Source organism: Peromyscus californicus, unplaced genomic scaffold (genome assembly GCF_007827085.1).
Source record: "Peromyscus californicus insignis strain IS unplaced genomic scaffold, ASM782708v3 Scaffold_10__1_contigs__length_136768540, whole genome shotgun sequence".
Classification (NCBI taxonomy): domain Eukaryota; kingdom Metazoa; phylum Chordata; class Mammalia; order Rodentia; family Cricetidae; genus Peromyscus; species Peromyscus californicus.
Window position 1 is genome coordinate 51568271 of NW_026294391.1, and position 22889 is coordinate 51591159.

The window sequence follows — 22889 nt, forward strand, 5'->3', positions numbered from 1 at the left end:
GAAACAGAGGACAAGGTCTGGTGGTTTAAATATTTGAATTGTTCATCTTTGGCAAAAATCCTCAAAACATAAAAATGCAGACACCTCACAAAATGTTAGCAACATTTAAAAAAAAATCTTTCTTATCAAATGGGATTGATCTCTGGAATACAAAATTGGTTTAACATAAGAAAGTCAATGTAATACAACATAATAATAAAGGTTATAAAATCCCACATGCTTATCTCAATCAGCACACTCCTTCATGATTAAAAAAATATTTAAGAATCTAGAAGTAACTTTCTCCAAATGATAATGAGTATTTATGAAAGGTCCATACACTCAAGAAATAAGGATATCTGCTCTTATCACTCCAATCCAATATTGTACTGAGAATTCTAGCAAGAGTAACTGAACAGGAAAAATAAATAAAAAGAATTCAAATTTAATAGAAGATATAAAAACTAACTCTAGTCATGCAATCTTATACATAGGAAATTCTAAAGAATCCACCCAAAAAGATGCTCTAATAAACAAGTTCAGCAATATTTTTAGGATTTAAGATAAATAATTTAAAAATCAAGTGGTGTTTCCAGGCAGTAATATTGAACAATCTATGAATAAAATTAAGAAAACTGATACATTTAAATAGCACCCCCCCAAAAAAAACAAATAATTGAGTGAATTCAACAATTTAACAGTTTTGGACATTTATAGTAGCCTTTCTCTCCAAATAAATTGGTAATTATAAAAGAAGGCAATATCCATTTGGTTGAATCTGAAATGTCTCACCAAAGATTCATATGTTCCTAAAGAATCAGTCCCCAACGTAGCAGTGCTCAGAGGTGAAGCTTTGGGGAAGTGACTATATCACGAAAGTGTTGATTTCATCAACAGGCTAATCAATTGATGGACATGTAATTTGACAGACTATTGAGAATGCTGGAAACAAGAGATGGGACCTAGCTAAATGGAGTAGTCCTTAAGGGTGTGGCCTTGAGGGCTCTATCTTGTCTTCAGTTTCTTCCTCTTCATTCATATTCTCATGCTTTCTCTTGTTGTTTCCATGGTAATGTATTCCTAGGACCATTGTGCTATGCCTCTGTGGTAACCAGCTGATCTTGGGCTGAAGTCTCTGAACCATGATCCCAAATAAACTTTTCCTCCCTTGAAACTGTTTCCTTCAGGAATTTTGTCCCAATGATGCAAAGCCAACTACTATTGTTAGCACCATTATGAGTTCAAGGGAAGTTCTATGAGTCTCTTAGAAAATTACCTTATCTCTTAATTTAGCAATGTGATGTTTTGTGGGTGAAAGATTTAGAACTTTAGGCTACAAAAAAACATTGGATGCTAAGAGCTTGATGGGCTGTTCTGTGGGCGCTTGGAAGATAATGCTGAGAGAAATGTCAATAATGGAGGCCTGGCTTGTGAAGTTTCAGAGAGAAAATTTGAGAATCCTATAAAGACTCTATCAGGCTCTCTCATTTGTGGGAAATATTCAGTCAAGCATCTGTGGAACTGAAGCCTTTGTTTTAATGGGACAATGGACACTGGTTACCTGGTAATGAAAAATCAGCTGTGATTATTAAGAGATAGGCATTTTTGATGCAAAATCTTCTCAGGAGTGTTTGCTCAGGGTTAGCACATAAACGTTTGGTCCAGGCAAGGCCAAGACTACACTTCAAGTTGGCTAAATAACGTGTAAGACTCTCACACATGGTACTAGTTTTGAAGATATGAAGAGGACACAGAGAATAGCTGAATCTCAACACCATGTGGCAGTGCTGGAATCCCTACAGAGACACTCCAAGTGGCCATTAACGAAGGTGGAGTGTCAGTTGCAGTGGAAATTCTAGGACTGAAGAGAGAAAGGTTAATGCTTGTCAACATGTGGCATGGTTAGCATCCCTGAAGAGGCCAAGGGAAGTCATTAGTGAAGGTGCAGCCACAATTACAGCATATATCCCAGCATATTGGATATTAAAGAACTGTAGGATGACCACAAATGGCAGTGGTAGTTTGGAGTAGAGACAGCCTAAGCCTATAAGACAACAGATGGCAAGGCAAGAAAAGTGGGACTCGCCAAACTCTTTGGAATTCAGAAAATCATGAATGAGTCCCAGAGGTCAGATAGTGAGCTTTTTACATTTGGATTTTGCTTTGATCGAATTGTAACTGTGCTCTAGTTCTTCCCTTTTAGAATAAGAAATTGTTTTGTATTTTACAAGAACTTACAGATAAAAGATCTGAATTTTTAAATACATCTTGGACTTTAAATGTGTTGAAAAATTTAAACACTGTAGGACTTTGGTTAAGTTAGACTGTTTTATATTGGGACGTTAATATGAGATCTTGGAGACAGACAAGAAGGAAAAAGTTCTGGTGTAATGTGATGTGTTTGTCTGTCAAAATTGACAAGGTGTGGAAGTCACAGTTAGCTTCACTTGTCAACTTGATATACATAGGAAGAGGGAACTGCAATTAGTATTTGCCGCTATTGGACAAGCTTATGGGCATGTTTGGGGCATTTTCTGATTTCTAATTGATATAGTAAGGTTCAGCTCACTGGAGTTGGTACCATCCCTGGGAAGGTGGGTCTGAACTATTTAAAAGAAAACAGGGTGAGCAAGTCAGGGAGAGCAAGCCAGTAAGCAGCACTCCTTCATGGTATCTGCTTCAGTTCTTGCCTTCAGGTTCCTGCCTTGAGTCCTTGCCTCCATTTCCCTTTCTCCCTAGATGATAGACTGTAACTTGTAATATATATTAAACCCTTTCCTCCCCATGTCAGTTTTTTATCACAGCAACAGAAAAGTAAAGTAGGACATTTCCCCTTTAACCAATATATAAACACTTCACATTCTTGCCTGGCACAAAGATAATCAACATAGTGTACAGAGGCAGGCACAAAAACTACTCCTTGGCCCTCAAGGGAAAGATAATTAGTAATTATTGCTAATTAAATGAAAACCACCATAAGAAAGCTGTTAACAAATTGTTTTCCCTTTCTAACATACACATAATTAGAAGTAATGATCTCCAATAAAACCATAAAAATTTTGGTTACACTAGAAATGGAAGGGAGAGGGATGGGGAGAAAAGGAAAGACCCACAGAAATACTTTTATTTGCATTCATGACTACATCAACATCAACTAGGACTTGTCCACGGAGTTTTACTGTACCATAACACACCCATGATATCAACCATGTCTTTCCAACACATCCTGTTTATTTTCACTATCATTTCATTGTATCTTCTAATGTGAGGGTCCTACTTTCTGACCAAGAAGATCAGTTTCCCTTTTTTCCCACTCTTTTCTGTCATTCTTTTTTCCCCTGGCTTTTTTTTTTTCATTGAAAATTCATACAGTATATTCTGATCATGGTTTTCCTTCTCCCATCTCCTCCTAGATCCTAAACTAAGTTTAAATCTCTTTCTACAAACCATCTTACATTGGCTTTAAAACTGTCCAGCACGGTATGGGTTTGAATATGAAATGTTTCACAGACGCTGATGTGCTAAATGTTTAGTTTCAACGCAAAGCTATTTGGAGAAGTGGTGGAAATTTTAGGAAATAACTCCTCATAGAAGAAATAGGTTATAACTGTCCCCAGTCCCCACCCCACTCTCTCTGCTTCATAGTTACCACGGAGTAAATGGTCTTTACCACATGCTCCTATTGCTGCTACATTTTAACTCACCATAGATCCGGAATCAATGAAGCCAAGTACCATGAGCTTAAGTCTGAAAGTGTAAGCCAAAATAAATCTTCCTTCATTTGTTTTTTTTTTCAGGTATTTTGGTCACAGCTATGCAAAACAAGCAAGCAAAACTAATGCAGCAGACCAAATCAGCTTTATTATTTCCACTTCCTATGTGAGAAAGCCAAGACTATAGTAGTGGATCTCTCATGGTAAACAAGGAGAATCCGAGACTGATACAAAGTCTCTAAATACTTAGACCAAATCAGGAGAAAAGTCTGGCAAAATAAACAATGTAGACTTGATAGTTTGGGTAGAAACACAGGCTTTCCAACACACAGTAAGTTACCCGAATTCTCTGATCCTCAATCAATGTCCTCATCAGTAAAATAGAATAGTATCAATGTACTTCAAAGGCTATTGTAGGGATCATATGAAGTAATGCATCTAAAACTCTTATATAAGGTATGAATAATAGTTCCCACAATCAAGTCAAGATTCTAATCCCCTAAATTGATACCATCTGCCCCTAGAATAATAACGCAACATCTGAGAGGTATTCTCTAGTCAGGATACTTTAGAAAGTGCTTAGAAAGTACTTTGTTCTCATAATTTTCCTAAATATTTTGCACACTAAATACCACCTCTTTTGTAGCCAGACTCTTTAGCCCCTGTACCCCATCACCATAGTCTGGAATCTTGATAGATTTAACCTATTAAAAGTCTTTCTAAGGTAATATATCAAAGTGAATAGGGGTAACTTGGGGTACTGTGAAACTCTTCACAGACAATACAGTGTTCTAGTCAGTCAAAACAGAAAGTAAAGGTTAAGTGGCTCTAAGATATACCATGTTATCTTTCTCCCTGTCTTTTTTCCTTTTTATTGACTTTCATGGGGCTTTCTTGCTTGGACGTTGATGGAATTCATGTTTCTTAATAAAGTAACCCAAAACGAGTGCTTTGACAAGACCATTACAAGTTCATGTCTTCTACATTTCCTCTGATAGGCTTTCTGTTTGAGCTTAAATGAAATCAGAAAAAAACAATCCCTTTCACAATAGCCACACAAAAATAAAATAACTTTAAATAAAGTTAACCAAGAAACTGAAAGAATGCTACAATTAAAACTTTAAGACACTGAAGAAAAAAAATTGAGGAAGATATCAGAAGATGGAAACATCTCCAATGCTTGTGGAAGAATTAATATTGTGAAAATAGTCACCCTACCAAAAGAAATCTACAGATCCAATATAATCCAAATTAAAATATGAGGCCTCCCTTCATAAACATAGGAAAAATTAAAAACCCAAAATTATATGGAGTTACAAAATATTAAGGATCATCAAAATAATCCAGTTAGGTGACAGAGCTGTGAGATAGATCATCATACCTGATTTCAAGCTAGGAGCTATCATAATAAAAACAGCATGATACTGGCAAAGAGGCACAGAAATCAATGAAATAGAATGAGGACTCAGATATAAGTCTATACACCACAGCTGCACAATCTTTGACAAAGATGCCAAAAATATATGGAAAAGAAGGCAGACTCTTCAACAAATGGTGCTGGGACACATGGATTTCAGCATACAGAAAAATGAAACTAGATACTTATTCTCCAACCCCTGCAAAAAACTTACCTCTACCTGGATCAAAGTCACCAACATAAGACTTAGTACCCTATGACAACTAGAGGAGAAAGTAAGGAGCACATGTCAATTTTTAGGCAAAGATAAGGATTTCTGAGTATGACTCTAGAAGCACAAGAAATAAGATCAGCAACTAACAAATGGGATCTCACACAACTAAAAAGTTACTATACAGCAAAGGAAACAATAAGACAAATAAAAGGCAGCCCACAAAATGGGTGACTATCTTTGCCAGCTATGTATCTCAGAAAACTACAAATATATCTGCCATATGACCCAGTTATTCCACTCCTGGGCTTGTACCCAAGGAACTTTTATCTTACTATAGAGATGCAAGCACATCTATGTTCATTGTTATTCTATCTACAATAACTAGGAAATGGAATAAAATAGATGTATATCAACTGATGAACACCACTCAGTTGTGAGGAAAAATTAAGTCATAAAAATTAGTCGATAAAACTGGAAAAATTACTTACTGCAGTCACCCAGGCCCCAAAAGACAAATGTGCAGTTAGCTGTCCTATGTGAGGACACAAATCTTGTGTTTTGTGTATTTAGCTTAGAGTATGTGTGGTAGTCAGGAACCTAGCAATGTTCCACTGGGTGAAGGGATGCATATTAGGAAGGGGGTATAGATTATAGGTGGGATGAAAGTAGAGACAGCAATACTGAAGGCAGGAAGAGTCAAGCAGGTAGTGGAGAAATGGGAAAGCTAGAGGGCCAGGGAAGATTTGCTAGAGGGCAATTCTTCAAACTGAAGAATCTTTGTGGGAACCCATGATCTGGCAATCCAAATAGAAAGCACAATGTAGAACACATGTGATTTCAAAGACAGTATGGCAATACTGGGAACTAAAGATTTAAATGGGGCTGCGGGGGGAGGGTGAAGTAAGTGAAGGGTAAGTGGGGGTTAACCAAAACTAAGGATGTGTGAAGAAACCTTATGAAACTCCACTAGTATAAGTTAACTAAAGCATAATTTTTAAAAGAAAATGAGTTTGAACAGAAATGTCCCACATGGGAGAAAAATGCTACTCTCAGAAGACGTAAGCTATTAAGTAAAAATATCAGCACCAAGCACAGGTTACCTCCCTATGAGTTATTGGTCAGGGAGGCCCCAGAGACACCCAAAACAGGACAGGTTATAGGCATTGCCCTTGGTTGCCCATCATAAATAGATAGTTAAGATCCTATTGCTGAAAATACTATATACTTCAGTTGCAGTACATAAAGACATCAATCTTGAACTGACCAATAAACTTCTTCCCCTGAGAGCTAGCTTTCATAATGATGGAAAGTGCTATGGAGACTGCTATGGAGAGAAAAAAGAAGATCAGTGGTCTTAATCAATGAAGTACTTTGCGTGCTACGATAATGATGTGCCAGACAAAATGTGCCCACTGGGGCAATAGTGGCAAGACAGTTTATGGGCTAACCAACTACTTTCTTTTTTGGATTTGAAGCATGCTCCACAGGAAGTAATTCACACCTGGTACTGTAAACATGATCAAAACTCACGTCTAGGGACTCCATAGGCTGTAGGGCAGGGCCTATTGTTTCCTAATGGTCATGTTGCCAAATTCCTTTTTAATAATTTTGTTTACATCCATAGATTTGTGCTGTTTTCAACCTTAGTCACAGATGCAGTTTATTGTAATGTGCAGTGGTTAAGGAAGGGACTCAAATTCTTCAAGATGCTAAGAATAAGCACCAGTGAGTGAGTGCTCAGCCACAGATGGAACATCTCTATATTACCACCACCAGACCTTCAAGGCTTAGGAGACTTCACAGAAGAGGGGCTGGAAAAAATGTAAGAGCCAGTGGATGGGAAGAATACTGTGAAAACCTGGCCTGTATATATCACATAGCTGTTACATACATGAACTCACAGCAATTCTGGTTACAGACACAAGATATCCACAAAATCAATGAAATTAAAAATTCCAGCATGAAGGGAGGAGGGACTCCCAATGTCCCACTAATGGCAATTGATGACTACTAAGAAAGGGAAAGTCACTTTTGTTTGTTGTGAGGATAGCCATTTGTAGGTTGTTCATGTCTCATTGGATGACCCAAACACATGCACATCTGGGCAATATTAATTGGATTTAGTAGGTTATAAAAAAGACATTACTTTAGGGGAGATTGGAGATATGCTATAAGGTGTGTGCTGGGAGCTGGAGGAAGTGAATGAGGTATGTGAGATGAATATAACCAGGATACACTATAAGTATGTGAAAAAATATAAAAGGCTTCCAATTAAGCTATCACATTTGGACATACAAAGTCCTGCCCTGCCTGATTTTATGATGAAATCCACATTAAATTTTTTTTTAATTCTGAATATCAATCTGACCCAAGTTACTCATCTTCCAGAAAACAGGCATTTTTTTTTAACTAAGATTCAGGAAAAAATTCTTAAAACACAAGTGTTGGTAGGATTTGGTAAAGCATTGGCTTGGGACTTTTGAATTCTCGCCTTAGGAATCTGTGTCATGAGAAAGGACATCAATATGCCTAGCCTGGGCTAGCTATAATTCTCCCCTTGTTAATGGTGTAAGAAATTGTTTAGAAACAGGTTGCAAGGGAGATAGCTATTAAAGTATGATAAGATTTGAGGAAAGTAGGAAATCAATTACAAAAATCCTTTCTTAAACCGTTCACTGACTATACAGGACAAGTTTTTCTTAGATGTTACCTCATAATTCTAGGGGCAGATGGTGCTAGCCTAGGGGATAATAATAACCTACTGAAGCATGTTTTGGGCCATGCCATCTATTTGCAAAGGTAGGTCCACTAGGTTCTTGGTCACTCTTATCCTGCAGAATGGTACAGATATCTCAAATCTGGCTGGTTTCTTCCACGTGTGCTCTTGCAACACTCTCCTTGTATTTTCATCCATTGGTATTCTCTAATGGCTACTCAAATCATATGATCCTTCCTCACCCCAACTTGAGAATCACATCTCTTCCCACAATATCCTCTGTATTTTACCTGCTAACCTTGGTGCAAAAACTATAGAAGGGCTGGACTAATGGGAAGAATTTATAGGTCTGCTATTACAGCTCTGTTCCCTGATAACATCTAATCTATTCTTAGTCTCCTATGTACTGTACTTGTCTACAATTTAGTTGCTTACAAATGGAGGCTAAGTGCTAAGGTACTACTGCAGTAACATTATGTCTCTTTCTGGAAACCAAATAGCCAAAAAAGCACACTGGCCAATACAAATAGAGCAGGATCATTAGTCACAATACTATTACTATTAAGTTGAAAGCCTGACATTATCAGCATGTTCAGACCTCCGAGTAGATCATGTCCTTGTACAAATGGCTGGATGAGATGGAACATAAGTTCTGTATGCCCAGTTAACCTTAGCAACATACATGTAGGAGCAGCAAGAAGCTGATTCAGATGGAATAATTTATCCAAAAGATGGATTAAAGCTGAAAGCCACCAGGCAGTGGTGGCGCACGCCTTTAATCCCAGCACCTGGGAGGCAGATGAAGGAGGATCTCTATGAGTTCCAGGCCAGCCTGGTCTACCAAGCCAGTTCTGGGACAGTCAACAGCCAGAGCTACACAGAAAAACCCCATTTAAAAAAAGGCTAAAAGCCTAGAAGTCAGAGGATAGGAGAGGCTTGGAAGATCTGATCTTGGCTCTAGACTCTTGAGTAGAAAGAAAGACTATTCTCAAGTGGAGGGTGTAAACAAGGGAAAATAAAGACATTATTTCTGACATTAGCTTTAAAAGTTTGCTGTATCAGCAGTACTATTGTTGAATGCTTCCTCTACAATAAGTATACTGTCAGTGCCTCCATTGCATGATTTTATTTAGTTCTCATAACAAAAGATTCAGTTAGGTGATATGAAATCTTTAGTTTACAAAAATGTGGTCACTGTGGCACAGAAAGCACAAGACATCTTTCATTAATATTAGACATTTATTAGTAAATGAGAAGGCTCTAATTCCAACCAAGAGAGAGAATCTCCAGAGCCAGTGGTCTTGGCCATTTCATGAGTAGAAGCTCCGGAAAAACAAAGTATAGTGTGGCCTAAAAAGAAAATCCCTCAAACCCACCCTCAGCCATGAACAATGACTTAAGAGGCAGGGAGCTAACTGTCAATACACAAATGATAACATAACAATACTGGTAGTTTCTCTTAGATAATCCATGGGAAACAATTTAAGGTTCCCCGGTAATATTGCTATATAAGAAGGAATTCATAGAGGATTTTATGCCACATAAAGGAAAATTCTTATCAGAGCATGGTGGTGCATGGCTACAATCCCAGCAATAGGGAGACTCAAACAGGAGTATCATAAAATTGTGATCAGTCTGGATTACATAATTAAAATCTCTCAAAGAACATGCCCCATTGAAGAAGGAGAGGAAAAAGAAGAGGAAGAGGAGGAGGAGGAGGAAAGGAAGGAAGAAAAGAAAGAAAAGAAAAGAAGAAAATTTAATCTCCATGCATCTTTAGATGGTCAAATATAGTTTAATGGGTAAAGCAATGTCATATAAATATCAATGAATAATCAATCAATTGGAGACTGATTCAGCATTATAATTCTAATTATCTCCAGGATCCTTGATGGATACCATTCTATCATGAAACAGTCATTCCCTTACCTTATTCTGTACTGGAATGGGAAAAGCAACGATTAAACTTTTCCATAATATAGTAAAGGTTAAGTAATACACAGTGACAAGAGAGGAGGGATGCAAAGGGAATGGCAGTAGAAGGAAAGTGGCATGAATACAGAATGCCTAGATCCCCTTCTTCAGCAGCTTTCAAAACAAGAACTCCAGGCTCTGAGTATTACACACAGATTTCTCCACATAGATCCATATGTTCTTCTCTTTGAAAATGGAAGGAAGGCTATGGATCTAGTTTTCTTGCATTTGGCTTTGTATATGATAGCTTGTGGTGTCTGAGAAAATACTGTCACCCCATTATAATGCATCTCAATTAAACTATTTATCTAAATATATGCATATGCTTCTACAGTAGTAGCTTTCCATATGACTTTTAAAAGATTTAGTGTTAATTATCTCTCCCCATACTAAGTCCTCTACCCCCTCTGACCCATCCCGTACCACATATAATATTTTTTGCTCAATTCCTCATTCCCCCTTTAATATCACCTACACCCTATTTCTCCTCTATTGAAAGTTCACCCAATCAGGCCGTTACTGGGTTGCCGAATAATATAGGTATTCCTATTTAAACACATGTATCTGAAGATTCAAAGCTAGCACTTTCATATGAGCAAGATCACTCGTTTGCCTTTCTGGATCTGGGCTACCTCACTCAGAATATTTCTAGCTCTATCCATTTACCTGTAAATTTCACAATTTCATTTTTCTTCACAGCTAAAAAACATTCCATCGTGTAAATGGAACACATCTAGGCTGTTTCCATTTCCTGGCTAGTGTGACCAGAGCAGCGATAAACATGAATAATCAGGTGACTCTGTAGTAGGATATAAAATCCTTTGGGTTATGCCCAAGAGTGGCTGGAGCATGTGCTAGGTCTATTTTCAGTGTTTGGAAGAACATCCACACTGACTTCCATAGTGCTTGTACCAGTTTGCACTCCCACCATCAGTGAATAAGTGTTTCCTTTCCCCATATTTATGCCAGCATCTGTTGTCATTTTGTTCTCGTTGAACTTAGCCATTCTGATTGGGCTAAGATGAAATCTTCAAGTAGATTCAATTTGAATTTCCTTGATGCTTAAGGTCGTTGAACACTGAACACAAAATATTTAGAGTCATTTGCATTTCTCCTTTTGAGAACTATCTGTTTAATTCCAGACCCCAATTTTTAATTGGATTGTTTTCTTGGTGTTCAGGGTTTTTTTTTTTTTATTTTAAGTTCTTTGTACAGTCTAGATAATAACCCTTTGTCAGACGTGTAGGGAACTGCCCAAAGTGACTCTGTTTTAGCCTAGCTTTAGCTAACATCAGCTTTTGCTTCACTCAACACCTTCCCAGACCCTGCTATCTACATTTTGATGAGCAGCACATTCTAAGGCACCTGCAGTTTGGGGGGGATCCATGTTTTACAAAATGAAACTATTTAATTAACTAAAGCTTTGGAAACCTTTGTTACCAGAAACTTTTGAAACTTTTGTCACCTGGCCTACCTCTTGTATGATGTAATTGTCGTTCGGGGCTTTATAAACCCCATCCTGTTCACTTTGGGGTCCAGAAGGTTTTTTTTTCTGGTGTGAGCTTGCTCTAGACCACTGGCAAGTAAAGGACTCTTAATCTGACCTCACAGAGTGACACTCTCTAGTGTCTCTTGTGGGTGAAACATAGCTGGTAAAGATTTTATCAGTTCTGTAGGTTGTCTCTTTACTTGAGTGATGGTGTCTGTTTCAGTCAGGGTTTCTATTGCTGTGATGAAACACCATGATCAAAAAGCAAGTTGGGGAGGAAAGAGTTTATTTGGCTTACACACCATAGGACTGTTCATTACTGAAAGAAATCAGGACAGAAACTCAAACAGGGCAGCATTCTGGAGGCAGGAGCTGATGCAGAGGCCATGGAGGGGTGCTGTTTACTGGCTTGCCCCGCCCCCTGCCCCAGCTTGCTCAGCCTGCTTTCCTGTAGAATCCAGAACCATCAGCCCAGGGGTAGCCCCATCCACAATGGGCTGTGCCCTCCCCCATCAATCACTAATTAAGAAAATGCCTTACAGCTGGATCTTATGAAGGCCTTTTCTCAGTTAAGGTTCCCTCCTTTCAGATAGCTCTAGTTTGTGTATCAAGTTGACAAGACTAGCCAGCACAGTGTCCTTCACTATACAGAAGCTTTCTGTTTCATAAGGTTCCATTAGTGAATTGTTGGTCTTAATGTCTGTGCTACTGGGTCCTCTTCAGAAAGTACTTTCCAGTGCCTATAAGTTGAAGGCTATTGCCCATGTATTTTCTCCTCTTACAGACTCAGGCTACTGGCTCTTATGTTGAAGACTTTAATCCATTTGGAGTTGAGTTTTGTGAAGGGTGAGAGACAAACATTTAGTTTCATTCTTTTATATGTAGCTACCCAGTTTGACAAACACCATTGGTTGAACATGCTGCCTTTTCTACCATGTGTGCTTTTCTGGCCCCTTCGTTAAAAAAAAATCAACTGACTATAGGAATGTGGGGTTATTTGTGTGTCTTCAATTATATTCCATCAATCAATGTGTCTATTTTATGTCAATAACATGCTGTTTTTATTATTATGGCTCTGTAGTGCAATTTAAAATCAGAGAAGGTGATACATCCAGCAGTGTTTTTACTGTTCAAAATTGTTTTGGTTATCCTTGTTTTGTGTGTGCATGTGTGTGTGTGTGTGTGTGTGTGTGTGTGTGTGTGTGTGTGTGTGTTTCCATATGAAATTTAAAGATTTTTTTTTCATTTTTTTGTGAAGAATTGCACTGGAATTGTGATGAGGATTTTATTGAAGCTGTAGATTGCTTTAGGTAGGATGAGCATTTCCACAATATTGATCCTACCGGTCTGTGAACATGTAAGGTCTTTCTATTTTCTGGTATCTTCAGTTTCTTTCTTCATTCTCTTAAAGTTTTGATTGTATAAGTCTTTCACTTCCTTGTTAGAATTATCCCTCCAATTTTTTGAGGCTACTGTGAATGGAATTATATCCCTGATTTCATTCTTGGCCATTAACTTTTGAGTTAATTTTGTATGCTGTTACTTTGATGAATATGTTTAACAGTTATAGTTTTCTGATGAAATCCTTGTATTCTTTTGTGTATAGCAGCATCTGTAAATAAGGATATTTTTACTTCTTTCTTTTCTATTCATATACTCTTTATCTCCTTCTTTTGTTTTCTTGTTCTATCTGAAATTCCAAGTACTATATTAAACAAGAGTGAAGAGAGTGGACATCCTTGTCTTATTCCTGATTTTAGTGGAAATAATTTAACTTTTTTCTCTAACATGATGTAGGTTGTGGGCTTGTTGAACATTGCCATTATTATAGTAAGATATGTTCCCTTTATCCCTAGATTCACCAGGACTTTCCTTATGAAGGGATACTGGATTTTGTCAAAGGCCCTTTTGGTGTCAATAAGATGAGCATGTTATTTCTGTTCCTGAGTCTATGTAATGGATTACATTAATTGATTTATGTGTTGAACCATCCCTATATCTTGGGGATGAAGACAACTTGGTCATTATAGGTCACTGTCATTGCTTTTGTTTGCCATCCAGAAACTGTTGGTAAGACCCTATTCCTGGGGATACCACATTCTTGATTCTTAGAACACTGGAAGAAATAAAGCTAGTACTGACTCAAAGCCTCATCCTTACTGGTTAGCTCTCATAGTATTGGAAAGTTATATGCATGCTTCTGGGGGGGTGTGAAATAATCACTCTTATCCAGCTGTAAACTCTGGCAGTTACATTTAAACCAGTCTGGCAAGATATGCCCACTGAAGCAAAAGAGGCATAAATATTATGGTGATAACCAACGTTCTGATTGGATTTAAGTTCCACAAGACTAAATTCATGACTATTGTCATTAATGGGGCCAAGAACCTGAGACTAGGTAGGATTAAGTCCTAAGGGATAATCTGGTACTGTTATTCTGCTAAATGGACAAACTGACTCCTAAAGATTTACAGTGATACCCATATATTAGTACATCTCTCAATGCTTGTGTGTGTGTGTGTGTGTGTGTGTGTGTGTGTGTGTGTGTGTGTAGTGTATAGTGTGATATATGTGCCTGTTAGTATCAGTGTGTACTTATGTATACAAGCATGCATAGAGGCCAGAGGTAGACATTAGGCATGTTTCCTCAATTGCTCCCATCTTTATTGAGAAAGGTCTCTCACTAAACATGAAGGTCACTGATTCAGCTAGGCTGGCTAGCCAGTGAATTTTAGAGATCCACATGTCTCCCTGGACCTCACCACTGGCCAAGCCTGATAATGCAGGATTTCAGGAACATGGCACCATGCCCTGCTTTTTATATGGATTCTAGGGATCCAAACTTGGGTCCTCATGCTCGCACAGCAGGCACTTTACTGAGTCATATTCCCAGCCTCATGTAATCTTTTTATGTCCCAACCTCCAGGAAAGTGAGATACCAAAGCAATCTAGAACTAAAAATAAAACACAACAAAGAAAAAACAAGAGAAATGTATACAACTTTATATATATATATATATATATATATATATATATATATATATATATATATATATATATATATATATTAGGTTTTGTTGGGGAGTGAGTTTGGGGCAGTACACATGCATGTGTATGGAGGACAGAAAACAAGTTGCCAAAGTGAAGTTATTTATCTTCTTTCACCATGTGGGTTCAAGTGATCAAACTCAGGTCATTATGCATGGCAGTAAGCGCCTTTACCAGCTGAGTCATCTTGCTGGCCAATTATTTACTTTTTGAACAAATCCATGCCTTGTGACACAAGCCTCACCACTCATTAATAACAAGGTGTTTTGTATCCTATATAAAAACTGCCCTAACATATGCTCTCCGCAGGCCATGGCCAAATGTCAGAACAAAGGCTCCTTTTCTACACAGCATCAAAGGAAAACAGACTGAATGACTTGAAATAGGTCCCTAGCAGGGAAAAAATACCTACCACAGGCTACTTAGAAACACAATCATGTGCCAGCAGATCTTTCTCAGCTCCCAGGGAAACAAGCCCAGGAAGGCAGGTAAAGATTTCTACAGCCAGATATGGGCCCTGATATTCAGCATGATCTGATTCACCAAACCTGACCAATTGGTGAGAAGGCACATTGACTATTGTGTTGCTCTTATAGTGCCAAATTCCATTACAAAAAGAAATGAAATCAAGAGCACATACATACAAGAATAAAAATTTAAATAACAAGGGATACAGATTTGACTAGAGAGAAGACATACATCTCATAACTTCTTACAGAAGCCAATGGCATGTAGTTTCTATTTTCATGTACCTTGAATATCAAAACTTAAAAAGCATTTCCATGAGACCCATTATACCCAGTTTACAAGGAGGAAGCTTGAGCTTTGAAGATGGTTGAGTGGTTCATCTAATGACAGAACTGAGGCAAGAATTTTGGTTTCTCAGATTCTCCACCCTTTCTTAAAACATGCTAACAAGTGTCTAATTTTAAACAGAACCACACAAAATACCCTTGATTATTCATTCTAGGACTCGAACGTTCACAAAAATAAATGAGACATCCGGGTAAGAAATAGAGATTTCTCACTAAGTCAGTCATCAGTTTAGCTTGATGACGTACAAAAGTATCAGTTTGATATATCATTTGAAGGAAGCTTTTTCTTCCTTATCATACTTTCATTGTATGGCACTTAACCTAGGTATCTGTTCTTAAGATACTACTAAATCTCAGCTTTTAGTGAGTCTCAACAAATTGGGCAACTATTCTGCAATATATATTCATTTCCAGGAAATTTCCCACTCACCAGCTTACCTAAATGTACTATTTCTATATTCTACCTAGACCTGGACTAGACTCTAGATACTGTTTCAGAGACAAACAAGAAAATAAAGGCCCATTATCATATATCACACTAGTAGCACTTTCTAACCCAGGCAGTATTGGCTTTCACAATACCATTCTGCCATCACCTAAAACCATTATAAAAGAACGGACATAGTAATTCTAATTTTTGAGATCTACTAGAAAAGAAACTTAGTAACTTCATCATGGAATCCCTCGACTATAACACAATGGTACTATAAATTTAAACGCAAGCATAAATATTCATGAGAATTAAAAGGTCTCTCTTGGAGCCAATAATACTATCAATCATTAAACAGCCTAATATCATTTCTTTAACTAGCAACAGCATTGTAGCTGACACCTACATTTCCATGGTATTCCTCAATAGTCCCCAATAGTGATGCTGAAACCACTTGACTCTGCTTAAAACAACAAAAGAGATCACAAAGGAAAAAAAGTTCATGCAGAGTACAATTTGAAGCAGACATTGGATACTACCTTAAATATGCAAAGAATAAACATTGATATTGTAGAAAATATTAGACTTCTAAGTTATAATTTATGCTCTGCATTAATATTGCAAGTCTGTAACGATACTATTCACTCTAGACTTGTACTTGTATTATTGAGAAAGTAATAATTAGTGACATGTGACTAATATAAATTGAGATATCAACTACATATACAATACATACCATATTTCCAAAAATGTAATAAAATATAATTATTAATTTCATAGTGATATTGTATGATATTCTATAATATTTTGAATATACTGAAATATATGAAATTTAACTTCACTTGTAACTTTTTACTTTTTCTTGTGACTACTAGAAAATTTTAACTACATCTGTGTCTTTTATTACACTGTATACTTTCTAGTAGAAACATAATAACCAACATTTTTATATACCCGCTACAACATAAAAGCATCTAGAACAGTAGCTCTCAACCTTGTTAATGCTGTGACCCTTTAATACTGTTCCTCATGTTGTGGTAACCCCAACCATAAAATTATTTTCATTGCTACTTCATAATTGTAATTTTGCTACTGTTATGAATCGTGATGTAAATAACTAATATGCAACCTCGAATGGGATCATGACCCACAGATTGAGAAGCACTTATCTAGGTTTTCTTTAAAAAGAAAATTCTAATTTCCTTATCATTAATGAGTCTTACTAAGCTAGCTTGAATTTTAGTGGGGCATTCCCCTCTTTTTAAAGTTGTTTCTTTTATTTAGCATACAAGTAACAGGTATCATTATAGTATTTTCATGCATACTTTATTCCTATATTCACTCCTCCTCCAAGCCTCTCTCCTACCCTCTGGCTCCTCCTGCTCATCTTCCTTGCTCTAATATATACCCTTCTGCTTTCATGCCATACATATTCTACTACCTTCTTTTTCTTTTCATAGCCCCCTTAAGAGCTCTTCTTCCTCTCCCATGGTGCTTTTTCTAGTTTCATGAACTACACATGTTCCTATGTATCTGAGTATGGCTTTTTTAATTAACATAATGCTTTCTAGTTCTATCCATTTTCCTGCAAATTTCATTCTTATTTAAATAAAATCTCATTCTGTATATGTTTTCTTCCCATTTTTTATGGGTTCATTTGTTGAAAGACATTAAGACTGGTTCTATTTTTTTTTATCTATTATGAATAGTGCAGCACAATAGTAATGTGGATATGCACATATCTTTGTGGTAGAGTTCAGAGTGCTTGGGTATTATGGTGGCTGGTCTCCCTCTATGAAAATATACTTTTGGGGATGTACATGAGGAAGTCTTCAGAAAAGTTTATCTGAGGAGAGGATACCCACCCCGAATGTAAGCAGCACCATGACATAGGCTAGGCTCTTGAACTGAATAAAAGAGAAAGTTAACGTAGCATCAGCATTAATCTTTCTCTGCTTCCTGACTGGGGACAACAGCTATCTCATGCTTCTGCTGTCATGCTGCCACAGTTAGATTCAGTTTTCAACTAAAACAGACCTAGAGCCACCAGGGAAGAGGGAATCTCAGCTCAAGAATTTCCCAGATCAGACTAGGCTGTGGCCTTGTCTTTGAGGTATTTTATTCATTGCAAATTGATGTTGTGGGGGGCCAGCTCACTGTGGGTGGTGTCATCACTAGGCCTTTGGGCCTGAGCTCTCTAAGTAGACAAGCTGAGCAAGCCAGTAAGAAGCATTCCTTCATGATCTCTGCTTCAGTTCTTGCCTCTAGGTTCCTGCCATGAGTTCTTGTCCTGGTTCCCCTCAATAAAGGCCTAAAACTTACAAGATGAAATACCATCCCTAATGCATTTTAGTCTGGTGTTTATCACAGCAACAGAAAGCAAATGAAAACATGTGCCTTCCCTTCCGTGATGGATTATATCCCTCAAACTATAAGACAAAATGAACCAACTCTCCATTAAGTTGCTTCTTGTCAGGTATTGGATGACAGTTATGAAAACTAGTAAACACAAGTATATAGCCAGGATTAGATAATCATTCTATGTTTCATTTTTAATACTCATTTCCGTAGTTCACATTCCCAAGCAGCATAGAGTTCCTCCTCCTCACATTCTTACCAGTATTTGTTGAGGTTCGTTGTTGTTGTTTGTGTGTGTATGTGTGATGTTAGCCATTCTGACTGGGGAGAGATGTTATTTTAAAGCAGTTTTATTAATGACTTACACTTTCCTGATGGTTGAGAATGTTGAACATTTGGAAAAATTATTTATTAACTGTTTATTTTCATGTCTTCTTTGGAAAACTGTCTATTCTGGATGACTAGACCATAAATGGATTGGGTGATTTGGAAGGGGTGGTGGTGTTTAATTTGGATTCTGAGTTCTATTAATCTGTTTCTTTGTGATTCTATACAAAATGGCTACCAGGGATATGTGCCTGAAATACCACTCCTTTTAACCTTTGACTTAAAACCATCAGTGCTTGTTCATGGTCATTCTCTAAACCTTGACCCTCCCCATTCACTTCCCTAAGCCATCCTGACTTGTTCAATGTTCCTTCTCATCCCGTGGTCTATCTCCCTGAAAACAAAACATATTAATATTTGAGTGTAGTTTAATCATTCTTTTAAAAAGAGAGGGTGGTCAGCACAAGAGGCACAAGCTCTATGTGCACGGGGAGTCACATTAGTTCTTAAGTCTTGTGGTTATTGATGAGCTCATTCTGAATACTCTAGGGACTGACTCATCAACCAGTAAAGCTGGGTTGGGACACAGAAAACATTTCAAGGCATTAACAAAATAAGCTATATAAGCAGAGAATAAAGGATTAGATATTTCATTAGAAAACACTCAGCGTAGAAGGCGAGAAGAGGCAATTTTATCCATTTCCCTGCTTCAGGGTCTTGCCAACACCTAAATCCTATCAATTGGTTAACTGTGCTTTATAAGTTGATAGACCCTGCAGGATGGTTTCTCTTTCAACTAATATGACCAGTTTTGATGTGTGAACCTTGCTTGGTAGAGCTAGTAAGATGGTAAAAATGATCACAGCTATATTTATGATGAAAACTAAAACATAAGTAGCCATTTTTCAACTACTTTATACTTGTCAAATAGTTTATTAAATCTTTATTAGCATGTGTCAGCTCATTAAATTCTTAGAGAAAGTCTGCTGTGATCCCTATGTTTCAGTTGAAAACCTTGCCAAAAAGATAAATAAAAAGTAAAAAACATATTGGTAGGAACTAGTAAAGTTGCAATCCAAGTAACTCCAATGCTTCTCTCCTCACTTCAGAATACATGTCATAAGGCCAACCTTTAGATCCTTCGATCTCCCAAATCCCAATCCCCTCTAACCTTTTGTTTGGGACTCAGAATACTTAGAGGAGACAGCAACAATAAAGATGGTGATAGAGCTTAGTTGGTAGAGCACTTGCCTGGCATGTATGAGGCCCTGGGTTCCTCTGTACTGAAAAGAATAAAGACCTTCCATTATACGCATGTATGAAAGTTTCAAAAAATTTCTTTTAAAAATTATAAAAGAAAAACAGGACATTCCAAAAGGAACTGAGAGAAAGTGATAGGTTATAGCAAGGGTGGTCATAACCCTTTGCTACTTGTGTTTCCATAAAGAAATTTTCATTGTCTCCTATTCACTGTGATGTCCCCCTTGACAAAAAAAATGCCAAGACCACTTTGCAGTTAGGGAAAGCTGGCCCCTCCAACAGTCAAAGAACAAATCCAAACTAACAGCCTCTAAGAAATCCAAGAGCTGGAACCTATAGTCAGTGATAATCCCCCACAGCAACCTGCTGAAAGTTGATCTAGTGGAAACAGAGGCCTCATAGAGCACCATTATTAATGTCTAGGTTCTTTATGGTAAAGCATCAAACAATCAATCCAAAGCCTTCAAAACTTTTACAGGCTTCCTGTTCCCATACATAGCATGTTTTGGATCCCAACCATTTGACTTTGGTATAAGAAGACCTACAATAAGTAAGCTTCTGCACCTAGAGAACAGGGAGTACATACGCTGACGTTAACAGCTGAAGACTGTAACAGTACATAATGGTGTTCACACTTTCTTTCAAAGAAAAAGGAAAGAAGTATAGTTGATGTTAGGAGAAAGAAAAGGGAAGAGAGGAAAACTGAAGAGTGGAAGAGATAAGAAGGATCTAGAAGAAGAAAGGATCAAAAAGGGGGATATAGAAAATAAGAAAGTAGATGGGAAAAGGGAAAAGGAAGGCGAAAAAATCACAACTACATAGAGGTTGGGGGAAAAGACTTCAAAACCATCCATGTCAAATCTAGAAAGAAAAGGATCAAACATAGGATGTGACTTATGAAAAGGTGAGCAGCAAAGAATGCAACCAAAATAAACAAGAGATAAAAGAAAGGTCTAAAGATTAGAAAGACAGAGATTTAAGAAAGGGGTACCAGTGAAGCAAAAGAAGGAGATGAAGAGACAGAGAGGGAGAAAGAGTAAAAGAAATGAAAAGACAAAAGAAAACCCACCAAGAGAGGAATGAGTAAAACAAGAGTGTGTGTAGGGAAAGCCAGGGTTAGGCAGCCAATGAGAGAAGAGCAGAGTGAAGGTTGACACTCACCCTCACAAAGCTGGCAGGAAACCATCCCTCCTCATCGTCGATCTGGCCCCACCACCAATCCTTGTTGGAAGCATCCAAGACTTTGATGACGTCGCCAGCTTTAAATGCCAACTCCCGGTTGGCCATGGTGACGTGATCCCATACTGCCTCAGCACTAACGATGGAATCTCCAGTGATCAGCTTAGGAGACAAAATGAGAATGTGTTCAGTCCATACATCTGACTGGTCTGCTTAAGCATTCCCTCATCCCAAATGCTCTACTTTTAATGGAAAAGCTCACATGTTCCAGTGGTGAGATGTGGAGGTAAGGGGAAATGACACCAACATGCAAGCTGTATCAGACTACAAGACAAACAATGCTTTCATTTCTCTATTAGCCAGTGCATGGAATAATCCAACATGTGAATATGAACAAAGCATCATGCTTTCATTTATTTTCATGGACTCCTCTTCCCAAAATGAAAACAAATAAACAAAGCTCTATTCTAGCTCTCCTTGGTGCTTTAAAGCAGCCCTGGATCTGTAAAGTAGAAAGGCTAGTATCAATGACTGAAATGAAATGCAGGCATATTTGTTTTCAATTCTTAATGTTCCTCTCCCTCTCCTCTCCTCCTTGAAACTGACCAACTGAGGGTTGGTAGTACATTATTTAACTCTACTATATGCCTTCCCAAGTTGTAAGAGAGTATGGCATTCTTCAAATATAATAGACCCCAGTCCTATGGTTCCTACCCTCACCCATGCTTGATTCCACTTAGCTAGATCACGGAAGAGTACGGCTTCCTATGATGTGCTGTGCATGATAAACTCAATCCTGGCTTAGGTGCATAAAATTTTTTTTTCAACTGGCCTGTGGCATAACTAGGGAGTCTGTGTTGGCTTCATTTGGTAGATTAAAAAATAAAACTGATAATGAAGAAATGAGGCGACAAACTAAAGATCACTCAGTAAGGCAGAGGGTATGCATAATCCTTGATTTTAACCTGGGTCACCAAATTTCATAGAAACAGGACTAGGCTCTACACAACAGAAAGCAAACATCTATTTCATTACCACATGAACAAAAGACACATATCGTCATGGTACTCATTTAAGCACATAGCTAAGGATGGAGTGGGAGGTAGACTGCCTCTTTCTAGTTACTGACCACTGTTATATATTCATTTTTACCATGAACTCTTCCACCTTCTAACTATTTGTCTTCCCAGCATTTGTAGAGGCACATTTTAGAATTGGAGAACATATGGCCTGCCTAGCAAAAAGACTTAAACACTCCCTCTATACTGAATTACTGAATATGTCATTTATAAATAAGTTTCTCCATGAGCCTATTTGAAGAAGAAATGTCTCCCCAAGGAAATCATAGTTCCATAAGACCAAAGATAAAACATTTCAAAGATAACAAAAACTGTCATCTGTAGATTATTTATCCTGTGCAATAGACCTGTCATATAATACATTGTCCAGAGAATGGATGCTCAGTCCAGCCAAGAAATGAATATGCAGAACATCACACACATATGAACACATGCATATGAATATACACTGTACTTTTGACTTGGTTAAAGTATTCTAATCCCCTAGGTCCTGCCTAAGACATACTTCTTTGCTCAGGACTCTAACCTTTATGTTCTCCACAGAAAACCAGGCACAGGAAAACCTCAGTTTGGAAATCTCCAGCAGGACCTTTTATAATGTATTTCAAATACCTTGTGATTTACTATTCACAAATGGTTTTCTCACCTACCATATTACACAATCTGTACTAAATAAGCTGTGTTTCACCATTGCCCATATTTTAAAGATGAGAAAACTGAGGTTCAGTGAATTAAACTTGTTTTTCAGTCAATAACAATGAATAAATTACAGAAACAGGCCTTTAGACCTCAGAACCATCAAACCATATTACTAATATGGGCTCACTCATACTGAACTTACAGAATGCTATCATAAAAACAGATGGTCTTAAAGAACCCTGAGGAAGGAGA

At 37.6% G+C, this 22889-nt stretch overlaps 1 protein-coding gene across 6 annotated transcripts in view; it reads right to left on the reverse strand.

Annotated features, from left to right (window-relative positions):
* Positions 1 to 22889, reverse strand: part of Arhgef9 (Cdc42 guanine nucleotide exchange factor 9) — a 165995-nt gene that overhangs the window by 76929 nt on the left and 66177 nt on the right. For all 6 annotated transcript variants that reach the window (XM_052732890.1, XM_052732917.1, XM_052732908.1 and 3 more), the window contains exon 2: positions 20902 to 21081. In XM_052732890.1, the coding sequence (XP_052588850.1) occupies positions 20902 to 21081 (180 nt within the window). The remainder of the gene's footprint in view (positions 1 to 20901; positions 21082 to 22889) is intronic.